This window comes from Ciconia boyciana, chromosome 22 (genome assembly GCF_034638445.1).
Source record: "Ciconia boyciana chromosome 22, ASM3463844v1, whole genome shotgun sequence".
Classification (NCBI taxonomy): domain Eukaryota; kingdom Metazoa; phylum Chordata; class Aves; order Ciconiiformes; family Ciconiidae; genus Ciconia; species Ciconia boyciana.
Window position 1 is genome coordinate 5,403,428 of NC_132955.1, and position 22,549 is coordinate 5,425,976.

General features: G+C 53.3%; 3 protein-coding genes and 2 long non-coding RNA genes across 7 annotated transcripts in view; 3 read left to right on the plus strand and 2 right to left on the minus strand.

Moving 5' to 3' along the window:
* The window catches only part of SCN4A (sodium voltage-gated channel alpha subunit 4), a 32,605-nt gene extending 28,240 nt beyond the window's left edge, over nt 1-4,365 (plus strand). Inside the window, exons 22-25 of the mRNA XM_072885671.1 lie at nt 650-787; nt 1,633-1,737; nt 2,453-2,723; nt 3,173-4,365. Of these exons, the coding sequence (XP_072741772.1) occupies nt 650-787; nt 1,633-1,737; nt 2,453-2,723; nt 3,173-4,365 (1,707 nt within the window). The remainder of the gene's footprint in view (nt 1-649; nt 788-1,632; nt 1,738-2,452; nt 2,724-3,172) is intronic.
* A 4,231-nt stretch (nt 4,366-8,596) lies between these two features.
* Nucleotides 8,597-13,359, plus strand: CD79B (CD79b molecule). Its single transcript, XM_072885997.1, has 6 exons — nt 8,597-8,718; nt 10,724-10,765; nt 11,605-11,916; nt 12,444-12,562; nt 12,866-12,907; nt 13,261-13,359. The coding sequence occupies exons 1-6, from the start codon at nt 8,652-8,654 to the stop codon at nt 13,357-13,359; spliced, it is 681 nt and encodes a 226-aa protein (XP_072742098.1). The 5' UTR covers nt 8,597-8,651.
* A 2,516-nt stretch (nt 13,360-15,875) lies between these two features.
* On the minus strand, nt 15,876-20,688 carry LOC140662370 (uncharacterized). Of its 2 annotated transcripts, none has more exons than XR_012046066.1 (4): nt 20,084-20,688; nt 18,688-18,746; nt 18,010-18,161; nt 15,876-16,421 (listed from the first exon to the last, which is right to left on the minus strand). It is a non-coding gene; the product is annotated as an uncharacterized lncRNA (long non-coding RNA). The 2 variants fall into 2 exon arrangements; XR_012046065.1 differs by having other exon boundaries at nt 18,010-18,451.
* Nucleotides 19,155-22,243, plus strand: LOC140662368 (somatotropin). Its single transcript, XM_072885755.1, has 4 exons — nt 19,155-19,238; nt 19,937-20,053; nt 20,464-20,625; nt 22,043-22,243. Exons 1-4 carry the CDS (start codon nt 19,155-19,157, stop codon nt 22,241-22,243), a joined length of 564 nt encoding a protein of 187 aa, XP_072741856.1.
* On the minus strand, nt 20,752-22,536 carry LOC140662369 (uncharacterized). 2 transcript variants are annotated; one of them, XR_012046064.1, is made up of 4 exons: nt 22,467-22,536; nt 22,193-22,300; nt 21,569-21,684; nt 20,752-20,822 (listed from the first exon to the last, which is right to left on the minus strand). It is a non-coding gene; the product is annotated as an uncharacterized lncRNA (long non-coding RNA). The 2 variants fall into 2 exon arrangements; XR_012046063.1 differs by lacking the exon at nt 20,752-20,822 and having other exon boundaries at nt 20,829-21,684.
* Between the last annotated feature and the right edge of the window lie 13 nt (nt 22,537-22,549).

Genomic DNA, 22,549 nt, shown 5'->3' on the forward strand with positions numbered 1-22,549 from the left:
AGAAACAGCTGCTCTGCTCGCCCCGGCTGCAGCTGCCAGCGCTCAGCAGAGGAGCCACTTCCAGCTCCCTCTGAAAATGGCTCGGGCTCCTGCCTCCCCGAACACCCAGGGCACAGCTGTTTTGGGAGCAAATCCACTCTCTTCCGCCAAGAGCCTCCCTTGAAATGGGGGAAGCACGTTGTGACACCTTGGGACGTCTCCAGTCAAATATAGAGCAGAACTAAGTGACGCCCCTTGAGATGAGCGTTCTCCAAGGCTGACAGGCTGTGCCACCCCGGTGTGCTGGCATGGCGCAAATTAAACCACTTTTCCTTTGCCCTCCTGGCTATATTTCAGCCCTTGGAAAGCTGATTATGGGGAAGAAACTCGTTTGCTCATTGATATCGCTGCACCTGGGCATCCTTTCCTATTCCCCAGCCCATGCTGTGGGACCAGGGGTCAGCACATCCTTGTCCCCCAGCCGGCGTCACGTGGATGTCCCTTCCCGTGGCTGCTCCCATGGGGACCTCTCAACCTGCGCAGCATCTGCCAAAAGCTTTGGAGCAGCCACCCCACGGCTCTGTCCGGATACGGTGATCCCTCGTCTGGGGGCTTGGGGACACACTTTCCGGAGAGGGTTAGTCTCACATTTCCCATCTCTCCTGGTCAGGTTGAAGAGCAGCCAGTGTACGAGATCAACCTCTATATGTACATCTACTTCGTCATCTTCATCATCTTCGGTGCCTTCTTCACCCTAAACCTCTTCATCGGCGTCATCATTGACAACTTCAACCAGCAGAAGAAAAAGATAAGTATTTTTGGATCCTGCAGCCACTGTTGTCTCCTGGGGTGCTGGTCCAGGATGGAGGGGACCAGCATGGTTGTGGGGCGAGGGGACCAGGGCCACCATGCCCAGTGTTCGGATGGACTCCAGGGTTCCTCTGCAATCCAAACTGCTGTTATCCATCAGTGGCTTCCCGCAGAGTGAACAAGTAAGGAGAGCCTGACAAACAGCGCTTTGTGTCCTGGCCATAGCATTTATAGAGGATTTCATTTATGGGTGCAGAGGGAAGAGGCAAGTGAGGCTGTGTTTTCTCTTGCCTGTGCCGTGGCAGGCATGGCTGTACACCTGTGCCGTCGCTTTTATTTTCTTTTCCCACCCTGAGACCCTTTCTCATCATTTTTCCACGCATCAAGGAGAGACTCAACTTCTGCTTTCAGGCGAGCAGCACAGGACTAATACCCCTGGGCTGCCGGAGGGGGGAGAGGGTGGAAGGTGGGTAACACATTGTTTGTGCCGAGCGAGGTCTGAAGCACACCGAGATGATGCCTCAGTCCCAGCAGGATCTGGCCAGCAAGGAGGGGGTGAGCCTCAGCAGGGCATGGGGTGCCCCACTCGCTGCAGAGGAGACAGCATCTAACCTCTGCAGGAGGAAACCACAGTGCTGGGGTTAGCACCTGTGGGTGCTGTGAACTGGGGGAAGCAGCACAGAAAAGAGCAAGCAGGGAGGAGCCAGGTTTCACTGAGTCAGTGCAGCAAGCAATGCCTGGTAGGAGCTTGGCTGGAGATGCTTGGTGGGAAGGAGCATGGATGGAGATGCTTGGTAGGAAGAGGCGAGTTCCCAAGACTAACAGTGGTGATTCCCTTTATACTTTGGAGGCAAAGACATCTTCATGACGGAAGAGCAGAAGAAATACTATAATGCCATGAAAAAGCTCGGCTCCAAGAAACCCCAGAAGCCCATCCCCAGGCCATCGGTATGTTGGGTTAATCACCCTGGAGTGCAACGGGGAGGGAGCACTTCAAGCCACCAACTGTCCCAAAGTGAATGAGAAGGGTCTAGGGAAGAGCATTTGCTAAATCCTGGCTCCCCGTTGCTACTTTTCAGACAGGACCTTGCGAAGAGCTGGGGCTTCAGAAGAGGTTCGCATCAGGCAACCTCCTTTGGATCTGCTCTTCAGCCCTGGGTCTGCTGGCAAGAGCAAGGGGGGGATCTCTTTCGCGAGGCTTAGGTTTTCTCCTAGCTCAGCTCCCAGCTCCTCTCTCGAAGGGAGTTACTCAGGGAAAGCTCAGTTTTCAGCACTCTTAGAAGGGACATTGCCAATGCATACGCAGTTGTGACTTGGGTTTGGTTTTGATAGCCCAACCCACGCAAGACCTTTTCCCGTGTGTTTATTTTTGCCCTGATGCATTAGCTGTGGATATAATTAGAAAGCAACTGTCTCCCGTGCCCACACCTCTGGGCCATGGTGTTACCGGGTGGGTTTCATCCTGCAAGGTGCTGGGTATCCTCCTCCCATAGCTTTTGGGGCCGTGAGACCTGTATACTGGCCACAAACGTGAGGTTTCCTGCACTCTTTTAAATATGGTTCCTTCTTCTTTTTCTGTTGTGTCTTTGTTTTGTGTGTGTCTGTCCCGTGTTCCCACCTCACCTTTGGTTCTCCATCATCACCCACATGGCCCTTATGGCAGAACAAGTTTCAAGGGATGGTGTTTGATTTTGTTACCAAGCAAGTGTTTGACATAACCATCATGATCCTGATTTGTCTTAACATGGTGACCATGATGGTTGAAACAGATGATCAAAGCGAACTCAAAACATCTGTCCTCTACAAGATCAACCTGATCTTCATTGTCATCTTCACCGGAGAGTGTGTGCTCAAAATGTTTGCCTTGCGCTACTACTACTTCACTATTGGCTGGAACATCTTTGACTTTGTGGTGGTCATCCTCTCCATCTTAGGTGAGTCCTCAGGGGTCCCACTGGATGACAAACAGTGGAAATGGTCTGGCTGGTCCACAGCCAGCAAGCTGTCACTGGCCACCCCCCTACACCCACCCTGTGAGCAGGGCCAAGCCAACAGGACAAGACAGATGTGAGGCCAGCAGGCAGGGTGAGGGGCTGGGATTCTGTCCCACTCCTCCTCGGTGTTGGGTTCCCCTTGTCTCCATGTTGCATGGCTGCACTGCTGAAACAGAGCAGCCAGCATTTAACCTTTGGGTCTGTGCTCAGAGATATTTTGGAATACATTCCCTTTGCCACCAGCGGATCAGAGCGCTGTGTGCCATTGGGGGTGGCCTCATCTGCCTCTATCTCCCCAACCCTAGCAGATGAAGTGGAGTAGCTCCACCTCACCTCCCTATGTTGGCTGTAGAGCATGGCAAACTCGCCTCTTTTTCACCCCTTCACAGGTATCGTCCTCTCGGACATCATAGAGAAGTACTTCGTATCGCCCACCCTCTTCAGGGTCATCAGGCTGGCAAGGATTGGCCGTGTCCTCCGGCTGATCCGAGGGGCAAAAGGCATCCGGACTCTCCTGTTTGCTCTGATGATGTCCCTGCCTGCCCTGTTCAACATCGGCCTCCTGCTTTTCCTTGTCATGTTCATCTACTCCATCTTTGGGATGTCCAACTTCGCCTATGTAAAGAAGGAGGCAGGCATCGATGACATCTTCAACTTTGAAACTTTTGGGAACAGCATCATCTGCCTCTTCCAGATCACCACGTCGGCTGGATGGGATGGCCTCCTCAGCCCAATCCTGAACAGCGGCCCCCCCGACTGTGACCCTGACCTGGAAAACCCTGGCAGTTCGGTAAAAGGGGACTGTGGCAATCCATCCATCGGCATCTTCTTCTTCTGCAGCTACATCATCATTTCCTTTCTCATCGTGGTGAACATGTACATTGCCATCATCCTGGAGAACTTCAACGTGGCCACGGAGGAGAGCAGTGAACCCCTCTGTGAAGATGATTTTGAAATGTTTTATGAAACTTGGGAGAAGTTTGACCCGGATGCCACCCAGTTCATTGCGTACAGCACCTTGTCTGATTTTGTAGACACCTTACAGGAGCCACTCAAAATTCCCAAGCCAAACAAGATCAAGCTAATCACCATGGATCTACCAATGGTTGCTGGGGACAAAATCCACTGTCTGGATATCCTCTTTGCCCTGACTAAGGAAGTGCTGGGAGACTCGGGAGAGATGGATGCCTTGAAGGCCACCATGGAGGAGAAGTTCATGGCTGCAAACCCCTCAAAAGTTTCCTATGAACCCATCACCACCACTCTGAAAAGGAAACATGAGGAAGTCTGTGCTACAAAAATCCAGAGGGCTTTCCGGAGGTACCTCCTGAGGCGCTCGGTGAAGCAGGCATCCTACATGTACAGGCACAGTAAGGACGAGGATGCCCTGAGAGAGGACGCTCCCGAGAAGGAAGGTCTGATCGCCACCAAAATGCACGAGATGTATGGGAACAGTGGGACAGATGTGGAGACAGCCCCTGCCTTTAGTCTTGCACCCGTTCCCAGCGCAGAGACTCGACAAGCTCGTGGCGAAGCAAAAGCATGGGATAAGGAACGCGTTGTGAAAGAGTCGCTGGTATAACAGAAAGAGGCTTCCATCTCTCGCCCAGCCTGAAAAGACTTCATTTGTATCTCCTTTTCAAGAGCTCTTCCATATACAGATCAATAGATCTTAGATGTTGAGCTAATTTCAGATATTTCAAGTAGCCACCTTAACTTTCGAAGCAGGATCTCTTACTGGTCCTGGTTTTTACAGCTCACTGCACTTGCAGAGAGTAATACTTTTCTTATGAGAATTGAATGTGAAATCTATTGTTAGTGAAAGAGAAACATTTTAGTTCTGAAATGATGTCATCATGGTAACGATGTTTTTCAGACATTAACAAATAAGAATGGCTGTCATTTTACTTAAAGTAATTATTTATTAATGTTATTTCACAATTAAGAGATTTTCTTGTATATTACTCTTCCAGAGTGCAGCCCAGGAGCCAGTGAAAGATGAGCCAAGTGAAATAATATTAAGAATAATTACAGAAAAGACAAAGTTTTGTGAACAAAAATCTCCAATGTCTTAAAGTAGCACCTTTCTTTTGAATATTTGAATAAGCTTTATGGATTTTTTTTTGTTATATACAGAGAAAGTGCAATTATGTCTTAAAGATTTGTTTGCATAGCCAAAACAAAGCATCTGCAGATATGTTCTCAGGGTTAAATATCAGGTTTTAAAGGTCTCTGAATATGCATTGAAATCATAAATCATTCAGGTCTCTACGGTACAAATGTAAACAGTATTTATAGTCATGCTTCTTCTCTGTTTTCCCGTTTCATCCAGATTTTGTGGCAGCAAAGCAATGGACAAAAGTAGGGTTTGGAAAACCTCCTCCAAGAATCCCCAGTCCCATAACAAAACCCTCTGGGGTTTCTTCAATCCCATAGCAAGAGGAAACATCCCGCTGGGGCACTCTTGGTTAGCGTTAATTAACGAGACGCATCCCCGGGGATCGGAGCAGGTGTTTGAATGGTCCTTGCAATGAGCCGCTTCAGCAGGGTCCCTTAAATCCCATCGGCCACTGAGCACCGGGGGCCTTAGGGCAATGAATGCTCCCACCGGGTGTAAATCCCAACATACTCAGGCAGAGCATCCTTCCCTTGGCTGGGGCTCTGGAGATGGCCCGGTGGCACGTGCCGGGGTCTCTGCAGAGCCAGGAAACCTCTCAGCAGAGGAGCGTTTTCCCAGGGGGGAAGGGTTTTGCTGCTCTTTACACAGGTGGGCAAAAGGAAAGTAAATCAAGAAAAATGTGCAAAAGGCCCTGAGCTCACCTCTGGACTGCCTTCTGCCTTCAAAAGGGGAAAAATAACCTCTTGAGATCAAAACAAACATGCACCAAAACCTCTTCCAGTTAAAACAAGGGCTGCTTCTTGAAGCCAAAGGGTCTGTCTTTTTGTATTATTATTATTATTATTATTATTATTATTATTAATTTTTTTTTCTTGGGCTGATTTTGGCACTGAGCCATTATGGATGCCCCATGTTCAGGCTGGCCAGGAGCGGTGCTGAGCTTGCTTGCATCCATGTGCTGTCGGCCAGGCGGCAGAGCCGGGGCCGCTCAGCTCATCCCGTAGCGTTGTGCTTTCATTTCCATGTTGCATAGGGTGTTGCTCCCTGGAACAGGAGCCTGAGCTGCTTTAAATGGCGTTTGCGTGGGAAGCATCCATGGCACGGTGGTTTCCAGCCCGGATTGTGGTTCACAATCAATGCTGCTTGTACGTATGTGTCGTCGGTGATGGGGAAAATGCCAAAGAGCAGGATTTGTGTGAGCTAAAGCCATTTTTCTTTGTACATTTCTTAAAATAAACAACTGTAAATGGTCTATTATTATGATACCAAATGCGCTGGTGTGTGTTAGAGGGGAAAAAGTGTTTTTCCTGCCCCTGGGAGAGGTAAATGCCCCCTCCCTTTGCTCCAGGGCAGATATGGGGAGCTCCTGTGCATGGCCTTGGCTGGACCTGACATCCTCAGCAGGACCTGGTGGCCCCATCCACAAGAAACCCCCTGGCCTCCCCCTGGCACCTCCACCACAGCCCAGAGCTCAGAGCTTCTGCTCTGCTCATGAACGAGCGCCCTGGAGCCCTTGGTGCCTCGCAGCCACGAGCCCTGGCTCTAGGAGCTATAGGAGATGCTGCTGGGGGTTCATCCAAGGAGAGGTGGGCTTGGAGGAGGTGCAGACTCCCCAAGCTGCCCCAGGCTCTGTGGGGCCAAACCTGCCCCACCGGTCACGCAGGAGCAGTTCAGCATCGTGGGGAGAAGGCAGCGGTGGGCGAAGGAGGTTTCTGCGTCGATGCGTGGCTGGAGGAGGAGCCGCCTCCGGGACCCGCTGACGTCCCCGAGGGCCACGGCATGGCCTCGCCACTGTGTGTTCGCTCTCGCTGGAAGGGCTCATCCCAGGGCTGGAGTAATTCAAGTTGAGAGCATCGTGGCACCGTGCAGGCAGGGGGCTGGAGGGAGGAGGTGACACAACCCACCGTCCCTGTCCTCCCGCGGCGGGGGAAAGGGCAGTGGTGAAACCCAAACCCCGATGAATAGGGATGGGCTGGGGAAGGGTGCAGCGGCTCTGCTCTGCCCACAGGCTACGTCCTGTGGGCTGGGGAGCCGGGGTGGCCCAGAGGAAGAGACATGGGGACACGGGACCCTCCCTGTGAGACCATCGGGTCTCCCTACCCAATGCCACTGGGTACTGCACGCACAGGGGACTTCAAGGGGAGGCTGAGCCCCTCTGGACCAGGTCTGTGCCTGTTCGAGGGTGCCAAGGAGCCTCAGGCAGCGCAGCGGGGAAATGTGGCACCATCACTGCAAACCCTCTTTAGTGTGCGCCCCGCTCCTGGTTTTGCCTTATGGGGCTTTCCTAGGCACGTCCAGCATCCCTGCCTCACTCACCACAGCTCCCATCCCCAGCCCCAGGGCTTGATAAAAATCCCTCCGGTGCCTGCTGAGCACAGGGGCATCCCCTGTTGCTTTTGCCTCGCTGGGATGTCACGGCCAGGCCGTGTTTTCCAGCAAGAGCGGGGGAGATGGCAGCAGGGACTCAGCAGCGCAGCCCTAATGTACAGCGCCGTGCATGGCACGACCTGATCGCTCTACCAGGAGAAGGCATCTCTCCCATCATCCCTCTTTCCCTCCTGGGGCCAGTCTTTCTCTGGAAACCTTTATTTCTCCTCTTTCTTGCTCCATGTCCCCTTCCATACAAGGTGAGGCTCGGGCTGGTTCCCAGCAGCCACCGGATGCTCAGAACTGGCAAAAAAAACCCCACCAAACCTGCAGAAGGTGAAGGTTTGTGGAGGCCCCAGGCAGAGACACCCGGGCTCTGGGGACCAACACGGTTGGCAAAAGTACCCAAAGGTGTTTTTCACATGGAGTTACAGTTCAGTGCTCACCCGCAGCCGGTAACACGCAGCAGCCGGAGGGCACGGCATGGAGGGAAACCGTATTTCTGCGTCAGAGCAAAGGGGGACAGAGCTGACCTTGGGGTGCCATGTTGGGCTTCCCCAGGGAGCGGCTGTCACCAAAGCACTCACGGAGAAGGGTCTCCGTCATGGCAGACAGGGTGTGGAGAAAGAGCGGGCACGGTGGCACCCAGGGAGGTGACACCTCCTTTTGGCCATCTCTCTCCTCTTCTAGATTTCACCTTTCCCTGGAAAGGCGGCTGCGGGGACTCTCTGGCATGCAGGGGATGGGAGCTGGGGGACCGATCCCACTGCACCCCACAACAAGCAGAGAGGAGAAACCCCACAAACATCCCCTCTTCCCACCCCGTTCCCGCTCCAACTCTTGCAACTAGGCCAGCATCAACCCCTGCCCTTCACCTGCAGATCTAAACTGGGGTGCATCTGCCCACGCTGCTGCGGAGCTGGGGTGCAACCCTGGGGGTAACCCCCACCCTTTACGCCCCAGGGATGGGCAGTGCCAGCGCTCACGTCCGCTCCCTGGGCACATCCCCTGTGCTCAACCCAGGTTTTGTATCGCCGAGTGCTCTGCAGATGGGCTCATCTCCAGTCCTGCTGCAGACCCACACCAGTCGTGGCCGCCTCCATCAAATAATGCCACCATGGTGAGCACAGCCCAGAGACACGAGGCTGGACGGTGCCCAGGGCGCAGGCACCAGCCGCCCCAGCGTCTGCGCCGCATTCAAAACCGGCCCCGGGGGGAAAGTCCCTGTTGAGGAGGATTTACATGAGCAGGAAAGGGGCCGTCTCATGTAGCGGCAGCTTTGCCATTTTTAGGTACAGAGGCCGAGCCGGTCGGAGTGGCCGCTGTGTTTTGCAGAAGCAAGGGCCGGTGACTGGATGTTTCCCTGCCATTTGCAGTGAAAGATGGCTGACCTTTGGACGAGGCTCTGGGTGCTCCAGGTGAACCTCTGGCTGATGGCTCTGGTCACAGGTAGGCATAAAACACGGGCTTTGCATTTCAGAGCAAAGAAACGTGCACCCAGGTGATGCGCCGGCATGCGTCCCTTGCTTCGTGCAACGAGGAACTTCACCCAGGTCTGGCTTTAAATGCATTCGTTTTAAACTTTGCATTCGCCACTTTAAGTCCTGCTTTGTGCAGAAGCCAGCCCCGGGCGCACCAGGGAGGACCCGCGGGGGCTCGGGGCTCGACGCCTGCCTCGGGTTTCAGGTTTTGCTTCCCATTGGGGTGCAGGGAGGGGTGCAGAGATGGGACACTTTCTCATGCGGCCAGCTGGCTTTGGCAGGAGCCCGGTGCTGAGCGGGTGCAGAGCTTGCCTGGCTGTGGTTGCAGGTGGCAGGAAAGAAGGGTTGTTGTTGTTGTTGGGGTTTTTTTACCATTTATTGCTCTTGGTGGCCTGAGGATGGGGCCGGCACATTGCTGAGGCCACGGCCAAGCCACATCCCTTTGCTCTGTGGGGTTCAGTGCCCAGGAGCAGAGGAGAAATGAGAGGTAAAAGGTTTTGGGGGGTGATTTGTGGGCTCTGTGTGAACATGCCTGTGCTGTTCCCCTTTGCATCCCCATGGAGAAGCAGCAGCTAAACCCAGGACACAGCTCCTGTCCCTTCCAACCCCTCTTGCTTGGTGCAGGGACACCCACAAAAACCTGCAGCAGATCCCACCCTCAGCTGGGGAAACTTGTGCCCTCAGGAGAAAGGGCATTTAAAGGGTTTCTGTTGGGTGGCCACCCAAATCCAGCATGGATTCAAGGTCGCAGGGTTTCATCCTGGCTCTCGTGGTGGCTTCAAGGGAGGACAGGGGAAGCTCAGCCCACCTGTGGTTGCAATGGAGATCTTGGCTTTGAGGGGTGCGAGGGCTTTCAGGGTGAGGGACCAGCCTGGTCTTTGTTTAGAAACACCAACAAAACATGGAAAGTAAAGCCCTGTGTCCCGGCTGGCTGGCAGGACTGCAGGTGGCAGGGACACGTACCCAGCGCACAGCCCGGACAAGGCACATCTCCCCATCTCAGAAAAAAAAGAAATGGGCTGGAGACGAGAGTTTGCCTGCAGAGTTGTAGGTGCTGGAGGTGAACAGGGCAGCACGGCCCTGGAAGAGGCTCTGGGGCAGGGAAGGGAGCCCATGGCTGAGCCAGGAGGTCCCTGCCAGGCTGCTGTTCGGGGCGGGAAGGTCTGCAGCAGGGTGGCAAGGCTCGGGGCAAAGCTCAGGCTAGGGAATTGAACCTTCCTTCTTCTTCTTCTGGGGGGAGTTTTGCAGCTGCCCCAACGTGCTGGGAGGCTGTGCAGCCCCCGCCTCCGTGCCAGCTTCCCCACGGCGGGGTCTGGCAAATATTCATCAAGCGGACAGAGCTGAGCACTGAAGCGGTGCGATAAACAGGGCTGGTGCTTCCTGCCCAGCTGCAGCAAGAGGAACCGAGGCACAGGGGCACTGGAGCTGCGGGCAAGGGCACCCATGGGTGCTGGGGGGTTCCCGCCTCATCCCGCTTCCTGCACTGCATCGCAGGTCCCCCAGCTCCATCCCCCCCCCGGTCCCGGGGGGCTGCACGGGGTCCCAGGGTCTGAGAACCCCCCTGGCCATCACGGGGCTCCAGGCCCAGGGAAGCCCCAGCAGGGAAAGTGTTTCTGGTTGATTCAGAAAATGGAGAGTGTAAATAAAGAGGCGTGAGTCTGTCTGGAGCCTTTCTGAGAGGTGCCAGCCTAGGGGGACGTTAATAGCAAAGGCAGGTTTTACTGGGATGTCAACCAGAAAGCAACTTAGAGAGGATTCAGGAGATGGGATGGAAATAGAAGGGTTTGTATCCAAATCTGCGCTGCCCCGTGTCCTCTGAGAGGGGTTCTGGTTGATGCTCCCAAGCACTCCATCCCCTATGGAGTGGGCACGAAGGACCCACGGTACGTGCCATCCCACGTGGGCCGTCCTACATGGGCTTGTCCTACACGGGCTCTTGGCCACTATCTCAGGGCCCTTCTCCTGTCTTGCAGGTGGGATGTCAGCAGACAAGAACAGCACCAGGAACAGCACAGGTAACCTCTCAGACCCACTGGGCTCTTTCCCTACGTGTGTCCCCACGGTCCCTCCTGTCCCCACTGGCTATGCCACGAAGGTGCCGGTTCCCTGCAGAGCTGGAGATGTCCCATCGCCCACAGGCCCTCTCCATCACAAAGGCGATTCCAGACTCTGACCTCCTCCATGGCATTTCCCCCCCCTGCACCTTGCTCTCCCTCTGCAAAGCCAGACCCGTTTTGTCTTTCCTAAGCACGCACATTTTTTCTCTGCGTTTGCAGAGCGTATTGCGTGAACGAGCCGTGCCTTGGGACCACACACTGGGCTCATGCACACAGCGCTTGTGCCATTCCCACCCACGGGATACTAAGCATGAACTCTGCAACCCAAACAAGCCCTCAAACTCACCAGCTCTGGGACCAAAACATGGGCAAAAATACAAAATACAGCAAAATGCAAACAATGTGGAAGCATGAGAGAAGCCAGCTGGGGAGATGGGCCTGTCCTAGCAAAGGCTCCGTGGTGCGTGCCAGCATAAGCTGTAATTTTGGAGCTGGGACTAACAAGACGTACACAGAGAGGGGTGGGAGCAGCAAAAAAAGTATTCGCGTGAAGCCATTCCCACAGAAAACTGGCGTTTCCACTAAAAGCATGTTTTCACCAAAAGTCTCTGATTTCTACCCCCAGACAATGATGATTCACCAAAACAAAGCTGCATGCTCAAATGCAGTGTGATCCGTGAAAATGGAAAGCTCTCGATTTGGGAGATGTGGGGGGGGTCTTGTGGGAGCGGCTTTTTTTCTGATGCTCCCCAGGTGCCGGGTCCTCGCTCGCCATGACCACCCTTGTCCCCTGGCAGGCAGCAGGTGCCCCACGGTGCAGCAGCACCCACGCTACGTGGCGGCCAAGAAGAACATGCCCGTCCACTTCATCTGCTACTCCCAGGAGCCCCACAGCGTGCAGTGGTACAAAACGGCGGAGGACAGTGATGATCTCTACGAGCTGGATCGCAACACCTCCCACTACAGCATCGAGAGGAAAGACAGCTTCATCAACTTCACTATCTTCAGGATCACCTACGAGGACAACGGCATCTACGTGTGTGACAGCAAGAACCTCACGCTGGAGAAGAAGCGGCCACACTTGTGTGGGACAGAGCTCAGAGTCATGGGTGAGTGGGAGCTCCCCATCCTCCGTGCAGCCCAGGAGATGCTCTTTCTCCTTCTCTCACCCTTTCCTCCTCCATGTGAACCCCACATCACGCTCCTACGCACCCACCTTCCCCATGCTGGTGGGACCCCTTCAGATACAGCTGTAGATGCTCCATGGCACCACAGAGGTTTCGTTGCTTGTCGCCAGCCACCACGCAGCAGGACAACCTCCCCTGGTTTGCCCTGGCATGTCCATCCTGCACAAACACATCCCAGGGACTGCATTCCCCTAATAAATCAGATTTTTCCTTGTCCTGGCTAGTGGTGGGTCCTGCCCAAAGTGTCTCATCCCAGAGCTGGTCCCTGATGCCAACCCCAGGGGCAGTTTGCAATGCTCTGGTCTCTCCCAAGGGGGAGGGTATGTCACCTGGTCCCCCATCCGCTCTTGCTGACACACGAACCTGTGGCCATGCGGAGCTCGTCCCCGTTCCCTGGGAGCCTGGCACGGAGGTGGGACTTGGGGCTTTCCCTCTGCTGCTGCTCCCAGGTCACAGTAACATCCAGCAGATCCAGAGCAGGAACACCCTGAAAGATGCCATCATCATCATCCAGTCCATCCTGCTTGTCATCTTCATCAGCGTCCCCATGCTCCTCTTCCTAGATAAAGTAAGTGACGGCATCTCCAGCAGCGAGGATGTCCCCAGCTTTGCCGCTGTGGTGCTCACAGCGGTGTCCTGCATCCCAGGCTGGACTCTGCTAGGGACGGGGACGAGCAGGCACTGGGCTTGGGGTTGTTGCACGGGAGCGTGGCCACCTGAAGTGGGAAAATAAGCACCTGAAACGGTGTGTGGGGCTGCGTGGATTTGCCTGCCGAAGCGGTGGGACCTGGCCTCGGGGGACAGGGATGGGGACAGGGGATGGGGATCCCGGTGGGTGCTGACACCCAACCTGTGACTCTGCTTTCCATAGGGTGAGGGCAAGGAAAGCCCGGAGGAGGACCACACCTACGAGGTAATGCTGCATTAATTTTGAAGCACCTCTGCAATACCAACCTGAGCCTTGAAATAGCCGGTTGTGCCCTCGCTGGTGTCTGCTAGGCACCACCAGCCCTTGCAGGGCGCATCAGGACATCTTCCTCCCAAGTGCCTGTTGCACATCAGCCATAAAGAGCTGCTCGTAAAACCAAGCCAAGCTCTGAGCACATCCGGCCATCTATCTCCATCTTCTCCCCTCTCAGAAGCTGCCCCGATCTCTGGGGGATTAGCCTGGAGACAGATCCCCACTCGGGGGTCCCAAGAGGGGATGTGCTGTGGATGGAACCATGGTCCCCCTCCTGTGTCTCAACCTCCTTCTTCTTGGTGCAGGGCCTGGAGGTGGAGCAGATGGCCACCTACGAGGACATCACTCCTTTCCGGGACGTGAAGGCCAAGTGGACAGTTGGGGAGCACCCGGGTGAAGAGTGAGGGGTCCAGTGCCCACCGCCAGGCCGGCACCGGCAGCACGGCTCCCTGCCAGCACCCTGCCGGCACCCATGGGGACGGGTCCCCGGCTCCTGCCCTGGACCATGGCTCTGTCAGGCGCCTGGATCCCGGGCTGCGATCCCAGACTGCAAGCCACCTCCAGCAGCCCTGCGCGGAGCTCGGGTCCTGCTGCCCTTGGGTGCTCGCTTTGCCGTGTCCGGGCTGTGCCCACCAAGGCTGCCCTGCCCCGGCCGTCACTCTTACTGCCCCGCTGATGAACCCCTAAAGCCTGTGTAGAAATTAGGAGTCAACTGCAGTCCCCCCACTAGCAAACTGGCCCCAAACCCCGGGCAGCCCCACGCCACGGCGCTGAGCTCCTGCATGGTTAATGCAATGGAAGTACCAGGGTGGGTCGTGGGTCTCCTCCAGCCCCACCTGGGAAGGAGAGGACCGGTTACGATCACTCTCCATGCTGCAAGGACTCTCCCGGGCTGTGAGACCCCGCTGCAGCACTGGCGGAGGAGCCGAGGTGAGCAGCACCATGTGGGTGTTACAAGAAGCGGATTTTGGGCCACTGTTTAGCTCTCAAGCCGTGGCCGTGTCCAGCAGGCCAAGCTGGCAGTTGTCTGAGACGGAGGATCCTCCAAAAGCACCTCTTTCTCCCCAAAGACTACAGGAAAAGTTGGAGAGACAGCTCTCGCACAGAGGGTCTTGCACAAGGCTTGCTCCTCTCCAGGCAAGAGCTGGCCTGTGTCACAAGGACGTCCCCTTGGTGAGGGACACGTGCGACCTCAGAACCTATGGGAAAGATGTAAATCGTGGGACACAAATGTCCAACTGCTTTTTGAAGTCCTAATAAACGTAATGGGTAAATTTGCATCCTGCTCTGTCCTGCCGTGCCTGGTCCGGGAGCGTCCCATAACCCTGGTGCCAGTGTCGGTGGGATGCCCTGGGAGTAAGGAGCAGCTTGTCATGGGTCCAGCTTAGCTAGAAATCAAACTTCACCCCATCAGGGCCCCGAGTGCAGGCAGGGATGTGAAGCCAAGAGCAGCTGTGGGGCTCTCCTGGAAGCTCTCGTTGAGTATGCACGGGGGGACATCCATGGTCGCAAGACGCCGCCTTGGGATGGGAGACAAAGGCCATCGCCAGGAACCGAAGCAGGAGAACAGGGCCCAGGGCCAGGAGCTCCGCTCCCGGCTACATCTGGTCTCACAAGAGTAGCTAAAAAACATCTGGAGAGGAGCAGAGCGGCGCTAATTGGTTTTGTTAATAGAAACTGTTTTGGCATGGCAGCAGCAGCTGTGTGCGTGATGGGGCTTGGAGCTGGCTGGGCACCCAACACCAGGGCTCGGGGTCCGGAGAGGCACGGCTAGCACAGCGCGGTGGGTTTGGGCTTGGCTGGACAAGCAGGACAAGGGGGTGACAAGGACTGCAGGGCTGAAAGTCTGTCCTCCCTTGGAGAGCCTGTGCCCTGCGCCCCTGTGGCTCGTGACATTTTGGGCCCCAAGAAGACAGGACCGCTCTGCTTCCCAAAACAGCCGGCAGAAAAGGGGGGGTAAAATCGTGAGCAGACAGGGCTTTTCAGCACGGAACAGGATGGTTCTTGTTTAGTAGTAAACCACCTTCGTGGAAAACTGGTATTCAATCTAAATAGCACAAAACCCAGCTTTTTAAGGTCGATTTTTACCAGTTAAATAAAACTACCCCAAATTAGTTGCATGGACATGTATCTAAATGTTACTTAAACATGTTTTAGTTATAAAATTGATTAATTAAAGAAAGGAGTATTCATAGTGAGAGAACTGGCTGTTCCCGGCTTCCACTTTTGCCAAGATTTTAGGACTAGCAGAGCTCATTCCTCCATCCCTTGTTTTCAGTTACGAAATGGAAGAGGAAGGCAAGTTTTCCGTCCTTCCCAGTTCCCAACCGCTTTCTCAGCTCTGTGTAAACAACTCACTCAACTGACTTAACCAAATAATACGAAAATAAGGAGAATCTGCTGTTTGCACCTGGAGAGGAAGCCACCGATGTCAAAAGCAGTTTCGGCAACCCCAGTTCTGCTCTGCACTTGGCTACACTCTTAGCCCAGGGCTTTGGCTTCCTTTAAAATGCCAGAAGCAAATAAATATTTCTGTAGCGTTAGTGTTTTATTTTAAATGCTTAGACTAGTTTCTAGAGAGCCTAGAGATGGGGTTTGTTGTAATTTTATACTGAGATAGGTTTGTATTTAAAATGCATTTAATGTAAATAAATATATTTCAGTAGATGCAGCCCAGGCTCTGTATTTTGTCCCGATTTGTATCCCTGCCACCAGCAGGAGGGTCAGGCAGACTGGGGTGCAGTCCTGGACCTCATCAGCCTCATCTTCAGAAAGGGGTTCAGTGAAACTGCGCAGTTCTAGCTCCAGTAAATAAAACCCCTCAATTCGATCTGAAAAGGAATATTTACCTTCCGAGCAGTGAGCTAGCAGAGGTAGTCAACCGTCACTTAAAACCTCTCTCAGCCATGTCGTTGCCCACCGAAGTGCAGAGCCTGGGCTGTGGGCCAGCAGCTGGCTCCTCGGTCAGGATTCACTGGCTGCAGCTCACCCATCAGCCTGGGAAGGTCCTCTCCACACAACCACCCCAGGCTGGGGGGTCAGGGGGACCCAAGGAGCGCAGGCGCCTGCAAGGAGAGTTGCTTCACTTGTTTAGATGCTGCTGGTGATGCTCAGGGTAAGGCGGGTGGACACAGGACCACCCTGAAGAGAACTGAGGGTTTTTTTCTCTTTCAAAAAAGAAAAGGAACTTAGAAATTACAGAGTGTCACGCTGCTTTATGAGACGCTACTTTGGGGCGCAAATGCAGGAATTTGAAAGCTAGAAAAATGCCAAGCTGATATTTGAGAGCTGCTTATGCAACTGTAATTCTGCCAGTGGCATGTGTTTGCCCAGCCCAGCATTTCACAGTCACGCACTGCCTTCTCCACAACGCTTCTGCCTCATTTAATGCCCAGAGATGATCGGGGACAAACCAAGTCGCAGGGGCACTGCACAGTCTGGACCACCCTGGCATCTCCGTGCTTGGCTGCAACACAAAAAATGTTGATTTAGCACCATGCTTTTACTAACAGAGCTAGAGAGGCAGCAAGTGATGGGCAGGACTTGGGTGCAAGGTGCTGTACCAATCTAGCTGCAGCGGTAGAGCATCATCATTAACAGGCAGCAGAGCCTGTGCTGGGCTAGGGTGCCTGCTGCTCTGCTCATCTCTGACAAATACTGACATATTTAAACACAATCCAGAGTAAAAAAACACGCCCAGATGTTGCTGGCTATTGGGTGACAGGATACCTGATAGCTGCAGGACCCACTGTTCCCTCTTCTCTAGGGACTGACATTTACTCTGCAACATCACCATGTCTCCAGCGAGCAAACACCCGGGGGCTTCTCGGAACAGATCGCGCCCTCCCCGGCATGTTTATTAACCAGCTCTCGCACCCTCTGCTCCAGCCGCCCTGGTGATGATGCTGCCTCTCAGAAACCAGAGCCACAACAGGGGGGGCACAGCAAACCCAGGGCCCGGGGAAGCCAAATCACCACCCCTGCCCAGGGAGCAGTCCCTGAACCCCGGACAAAAGACCAAAACAGGGTGGTTTGAGGCAACTGGTGCCTTATGGGGAGTAAAAGGCCTTTAAGCCCCCCTAGAGTTGCCCATCCCAGGTTCTGTCTTGTTTTGCTCAAAAGCAGGGATAGATGTGCTGTGACCTCTCCTCTTCCCCATCTCCTCTCCCTCCTTTCCACACCAGCCCTCTGCTTAACCCAGAGATATTTCACATTTGCATCTCAGGCAAGAGCAAGCAGCAGCTCATAATCAGATCTTCTCACAGCCTGGTCCAGCTGAGGATGCGAGAAACCTCCCAGAGCACTGGCATCTGGATTTGCAGTGGGCAGGCTGGTACCGGAACAAGCCCCTGGGTATGACAGCTCTTCGTCACACCTATGCCAAACCAGCTCACCAAAACTATTCACCGAACTTTTGAAATTTTGGTAGCATGAAAGAAATTAAGTGGAAGAAATAGGATTCATCTGACAGCATCCATCCAGCTCTATGCCTGCTAACAATAAACGGGAAAACATCCCACTTGCTTTAAGTCAGAAGTCTTCCAAACTGAGAGCGAGCTGTCACACCCTGTCATTTGGGGATAATGACATTTGGGGATACTTAAAGTCTCGCAAACTTTAAGTCAGCCCCACTAACTGTGGCCCAAGGCTACAGAGGCAGGCAGGAGAATCAGGTGGATTTTCGACCCCCTGCAGCAAATTCCACTGCGTAAAAGCACTGATCTGATTTGGGATGGGTCTTCCAATGATGATAAAACCTTTATTTGCAATAAACAACAGAATATGGCGAAATCATTCAGCACTGATTTCATCCCTAGGCAAACAACCTCCCCAACCTTTACATCTATGTATAAATGACTGCAATTAGGTAGCACCATTGTGAACACTTGTGCATTTATGCACAGCGAAGATACAGAGATGTTGTTGTGATCATGAACACATGTATACATTTTAAACAGACCCCCTCCTATATAAGGGGTGGCTCAACAGTTACCTTTACCAGCCTAGATGAAAGGAGGAAACATTCACTGTCAAGCAACACCTGAGCAACTCACCGGGCAGAAATGGCTCCAGGTACTTTTCTTTATTTCAGTTTTAAAGGATTGCCAGTGCTGCTGCGTGCTTAGGGTGACGGGAGATGATGATGGGGTGGTACTGTGGTGGGCTGTACACACTCAGCGCCAGCCTTAAACCAAAATGTGGCAACCTATAAATCAATGAAAAAGAATACTTTTCCCTACAGTATGACTTTAAACCGTGCATTAACTTAGGTAGTCATTAGCCTAAACTGGGCAAGGAGAGGAAGGAGAACATGAACAAGGTCAAGCCACAGTTATAATAGTTATTGTTAACAAAAATGTTGGCAGGGATATTAAAACTCATATTCAAAGCTTAAGACGGGGATCAGGATGATGTCTAGTGCATATGTCCAAGTCCTACAGGCTCCAGGGCATTCCTCCACTGAAGGGTGTTTGTCTGAGATTAACTTTGTAGTCTCTGTAAGCACAGACAGACACTCGTGTGAGTTAGATGTCACGGGCTGAAAACCTTTAGGCTTGACAAAGATCACCAAATTCTACAGGTATGTCCCCGAGAGCAAAAGCAGCTGGTCACAGCACAGGTAATGTCATCAGCTCTCGTCCTAGTGAAGGCAGACTGCCAGTTTCACGTCAGCGGCATGACGTAAACCAAGGCTAAAGTGAGGTAATCCCAGGCCCTCACCTGGTACTCACCATCCCCTGCCTGCTCACACAACGAAGAGTGCACTGTGCTCTTCTCATGAGGGCAAGGCCTACGGAAAAACATGAGCATGTTAGGAAAAAACATAGGGACACATTCTAGTTTTCATGGAGCAACAATGACTCTTCAGCCAGGAAGACACTGCTTATAACACTGGGAGCAGTGCAAGCCCCAAGGGCACATCTAGTGAAGGGGGACAGGGTTTCATTTGATTTTGGGGAGGGCTAAGCTCACCCACAGAGTCCAACAAGACATCAAGGAAGGTGAGCCCTCAGCCAGCACGGACAGAAGAGGCTGGGCATTAATTCCCAGGTGCCACCCCGCTCCTCAGCACAGTCACTAAAGGACTGCTAACACCTTTCCTCTCCGCTTTGCTGCAGGGTCATGGTTTTCTCCTCTCTTCATTGCTGTGATCACTCTGGGACTGCAGTGGCCGCAGGAAGCTGCCACCTTCCCGGCCATGCCCCTTTCCAACCTGTTTGCCAATGCTGTGCTGAGGGCTCAGCACCTTCACCTCCTGGCTGCTGAGACATACAAAGAGTTCGTAAGTGTCGTGGTCTCTGGGCATCTCCTCCGCATTAGCTTGATGGTTTCAGGACCGTGTAACTTCCTAGAAACAGAGACTTTTCAACTATTGGTGTCTTCTCTGTCAGGTCTTGATGAGGCAAAAGGGTCTTAATAGGACAGGACAGGTTATGTTCCATCAGCCTGGACCCCATCTCCTCCTCTCAGGTCTCTGCCCCCACCTCTGATCCTGCACAGTCCCTTCCTCAGGGCCATTGCTGCCCACATCCAAACCTACTGCACAGGGTCAGCTGTCTCAAAGAGAAACCTGGCTCTGAAAGCAGTGGGAGATGGCACAGATACTTTGCCAGACTTTCCTGTGTTGGTCACCTTTGGCCCCCGGTGATTCTGAGTGCTGTTGCCAGGAGCTGGCATGAGCTGTCACTTTGGCAAGAGCTGTCCTTGGGGGTCATCTACTCCTTGGGAGAACCCGGTCCAAGTGTGTTTCACATTCACATTTAGCACCTTGGCTTAGTGAGAGGAAGACCTTTAGGTCCGGTAGCTACTGTGCCAACATACGAACTCCTGCTTCCTACCTGCCAACCCTGTACAGAGACACCTCACGTCTCACATTTATTTCTTGCAAAGAGTAACCATTAGGACAGCTTGGGAAAGTGTCTGTGGTCTTCTCCCAGTACACAGGCAACAGATCTGAGTGTATTTGGGATGTCTCCACAGGAACGCACCTATATTCCAGAGGACCAAAGACACGCCAACAAAAATTCCCAGGCAGCATTTTGTTACTCAGAAACCATCCCTGCTCCCACAGGGAAGGATGATGCCCAGCAGAAATCGGTAAGTTCTCTCCCCGGGGCAAGCACAGACCTGTTTGAAGAGCCCAGCTGTGCTTCATTACGGGAACAGAGGGTTTCCATCTGTGAGCACTTCAGTGCTTCCTGAGGTATCACGCCTCCTCTCCCTTTTTTACTACTTAAACCCTGCATGAAGAAAGAAAGACTCTTCTGGGTTACACTATAAGTCATATTCCCACCCCAAGGAGGAGAAAGACTATTGTCTGCACAGGACACATGGTGGGGTGGTGCTCCTCAGCTTGCAAACTTGTCTGTACCTGCTGAAGCTGCAGGAGCAGTGGCACATCTCTGGGTCACCTCCAGGCTGCTTCAGAGGGAGCAGGTAACTCTACCAAATACCTCACCTGCACAGCTTTGACCCTTGTTTTTTGTTTTGTTTTTTTTTTATTTCAGGACATGGAGCTGCTTCGGTTTTCACTGGTTCTCATCCAGTCCTGGTTGACCCCGGTGCAATACCTAAGCAAGGTGTTCACAAACAATCTGGTTTTCGGCACCTCAGACAGAGTGTATGAAAAACTAAAGGACCTGGAAGAAGGGATCCAAGCTCTGATGAGGGTAAGCTGGAGCATGCAGCATGATTACAGAATAGCAGAGCTCTCCTAGACACAGGGAACTCAGCTCTCAGGGTCTTCCATGGGATCCAAAGACCATGGGAAATCTCCCCACCTTTCATTCTGAAGACCAGCGGCACCCTTCGGACTTTGCCTACCTTAAGACAATGAGATCGTGACACCCCATTGCACGTTTCATTCCTGGGGAGTATAAGAAAACACACAACAAATGTTAACAGCACTGCCATAACCACTTAGATAGCAGCACAGACCAGGAAGATCACAACAGGCCAGACCCAAAGTCTGTCCAAACCCAGCACCAAAGAATACTCAGTTGCTTAAATCTGCTGTACAAACAGCAACATAATGTCTGCTACATCTCCATGCAAAATACTTTAAAGCGGAGTAAATTCTGTGAGGTTTGCAACCTGGCTTTAAGGACTCACAACACTTTATAAAAACAACCCGTATATGTCTGTGTACAGATGGAAGCCTATGCTCTTGTGTTTCTCTCTTACATTAATACAGCACCCAGAGAGCTGAGAACTGGAGAGTAATCTTCTTCAAGGGTCACTCTTAATTTTTGCTTTGTTATTTTAAACAAAACTGCTTATTATCTGCCAGGACACCTTTTCAGTTATGCTTACTCTATAACTGAGTTTATCTGCCAGCCTCACCATGTAGATAGAGCTCCGAGACCTGTATCTGTGAGAAATGAGTCTGGACAATTATTTACATCTTCTAGCATCTAAATAACCCAAAGTCAGGCCCTGAGAGTAAACAGAGATCTTCTGTCCTGGCACTTCAGCTGGAGTAAGTAGGTGTATGTATCGGCACCATCTCCAGATTTTGCTCTCCAGTTGATATGTGCTTGGACAATGGGAAGCGGTACACAGGAACTAGACAAATAATCACATTTCATCCATTTATGATACTGTTTACTTAACCAAAACTGTCCTGTTTACTGTGCCAGCTGGTGAGCAATGCAGGGCAGGAGGAGTGGCAGACTGCAGATCTCAGCTCCAGATGCACGTGGCTTGGGTCTGGGTTAGAGCTTTGTTCACTGGGAAAGTGGGAGAAAAGATAATTATTTGCCCGGTTCTCCCTCTCCTTGGCTAGAGTAGCTACAAAGAGCCCCTGCAACTTTCCCCTTATTTTAAGACCCCAAAAGATACACTGCTACCTCCCTGCCGCCTTGTGCCCAGCTCCCTTCTTGCTGGCAGCAATTTGTGTAGCATCACCCCTGTGTAACTACCCTTCCTGTAAGCACATAAACCCAAAAGTATGTTTGAAATATGATTAAGGTGGGGGGAAAAAGCCCCAACCTCCAAGCTAGATGGGCCCATGGCAATGGGCCCCTTGGAGGATGCTCATCCCCAGGCCCCCGCCGCCTCCCCCAGCACCTCTCCATCCTCTCGCAGGAGCTGGAAGACCGGAGCCCGCGGGGTCCCCAGATCCTCAAACCCACCTACGACAAATTCAACATCCACCTGCGCAACGAGGACGCCCTGCTGAAGAACTACAGCTTGCTCTCCTGCTTCAAGAAGGACCTGCACAAGGTGGAGACCTACCTGAAGGTGATGAAGTGCCGGCGCTTCGGAGAGGGAAACTGCACCGTTTGATGCTGGGGACGGCTCCCCATCCGCTCTGGCCCCTCGCCGGCCACGGCTGCCCTGCTCCTTGTAAAGAAAATCGGAGAATAAACCCGCTACCTGCCGACACGTCTCTAGCTTCCCGGGGGGGCTGCGGGGACAGGCCGCCATGGGGGGCCGGGAGGGACAGGCCGCCGCCGGGGCAGGGCGGGTGTGGGGCTGGGGGGCGGATCTGGGGGGGCTTTTCCCTCACACCGAAGGCCGGGGCTGCACCCGGGGGCAGGACGGGCTGAGGGCCGCGGCCCGGCTGAGGCGGGAGGGCGGGCAGGGGGCCGG

Coding starts and splice junctions, on each gene's coding strand:
- LOC140662368 (XM_072885755.1), top strand. CDS start 19,155: ATGCCCCTTTCCAACCTGTTTGCCAATGCTGTGCTGAGGGCTCAGCAC. Junction 19,239..19,936: donor CTGAGACATACAAAGAGTTC/GTAAGTGTCGTG, acceptor ATGTCTCCACAG/GAACGCACCTATATTCCAGA. Junction 20,054..20,463: donor ATGATGCCCAGCAGAAATCG/GTAAGTTCTCTC, acceptor TTTTTATTTCAG/GACATGGAGCTGCTTCGGTT.
- CD79B (XM_072885997.1), top strand. CDS start 8,652: ATGGCTGACCTTTGGACGAGGCTCTGGGTGCTCCAGGTGAACCTCTGG. Junction 10,766..11,604: donor CAGCACCAGGAACAGCACAG/GTAACCTCTCAG, acceptor GTCCCCTGGCAG/GCAGCAGGTGCCCCACGGTG. Junction 11,917..12,443: donor GACAGAGCTCAGAGTCATGG/GTGAGTGGGAGC, acceptor TGCTGCTCCCAG/GTCACAGTAACATCCAGCAG.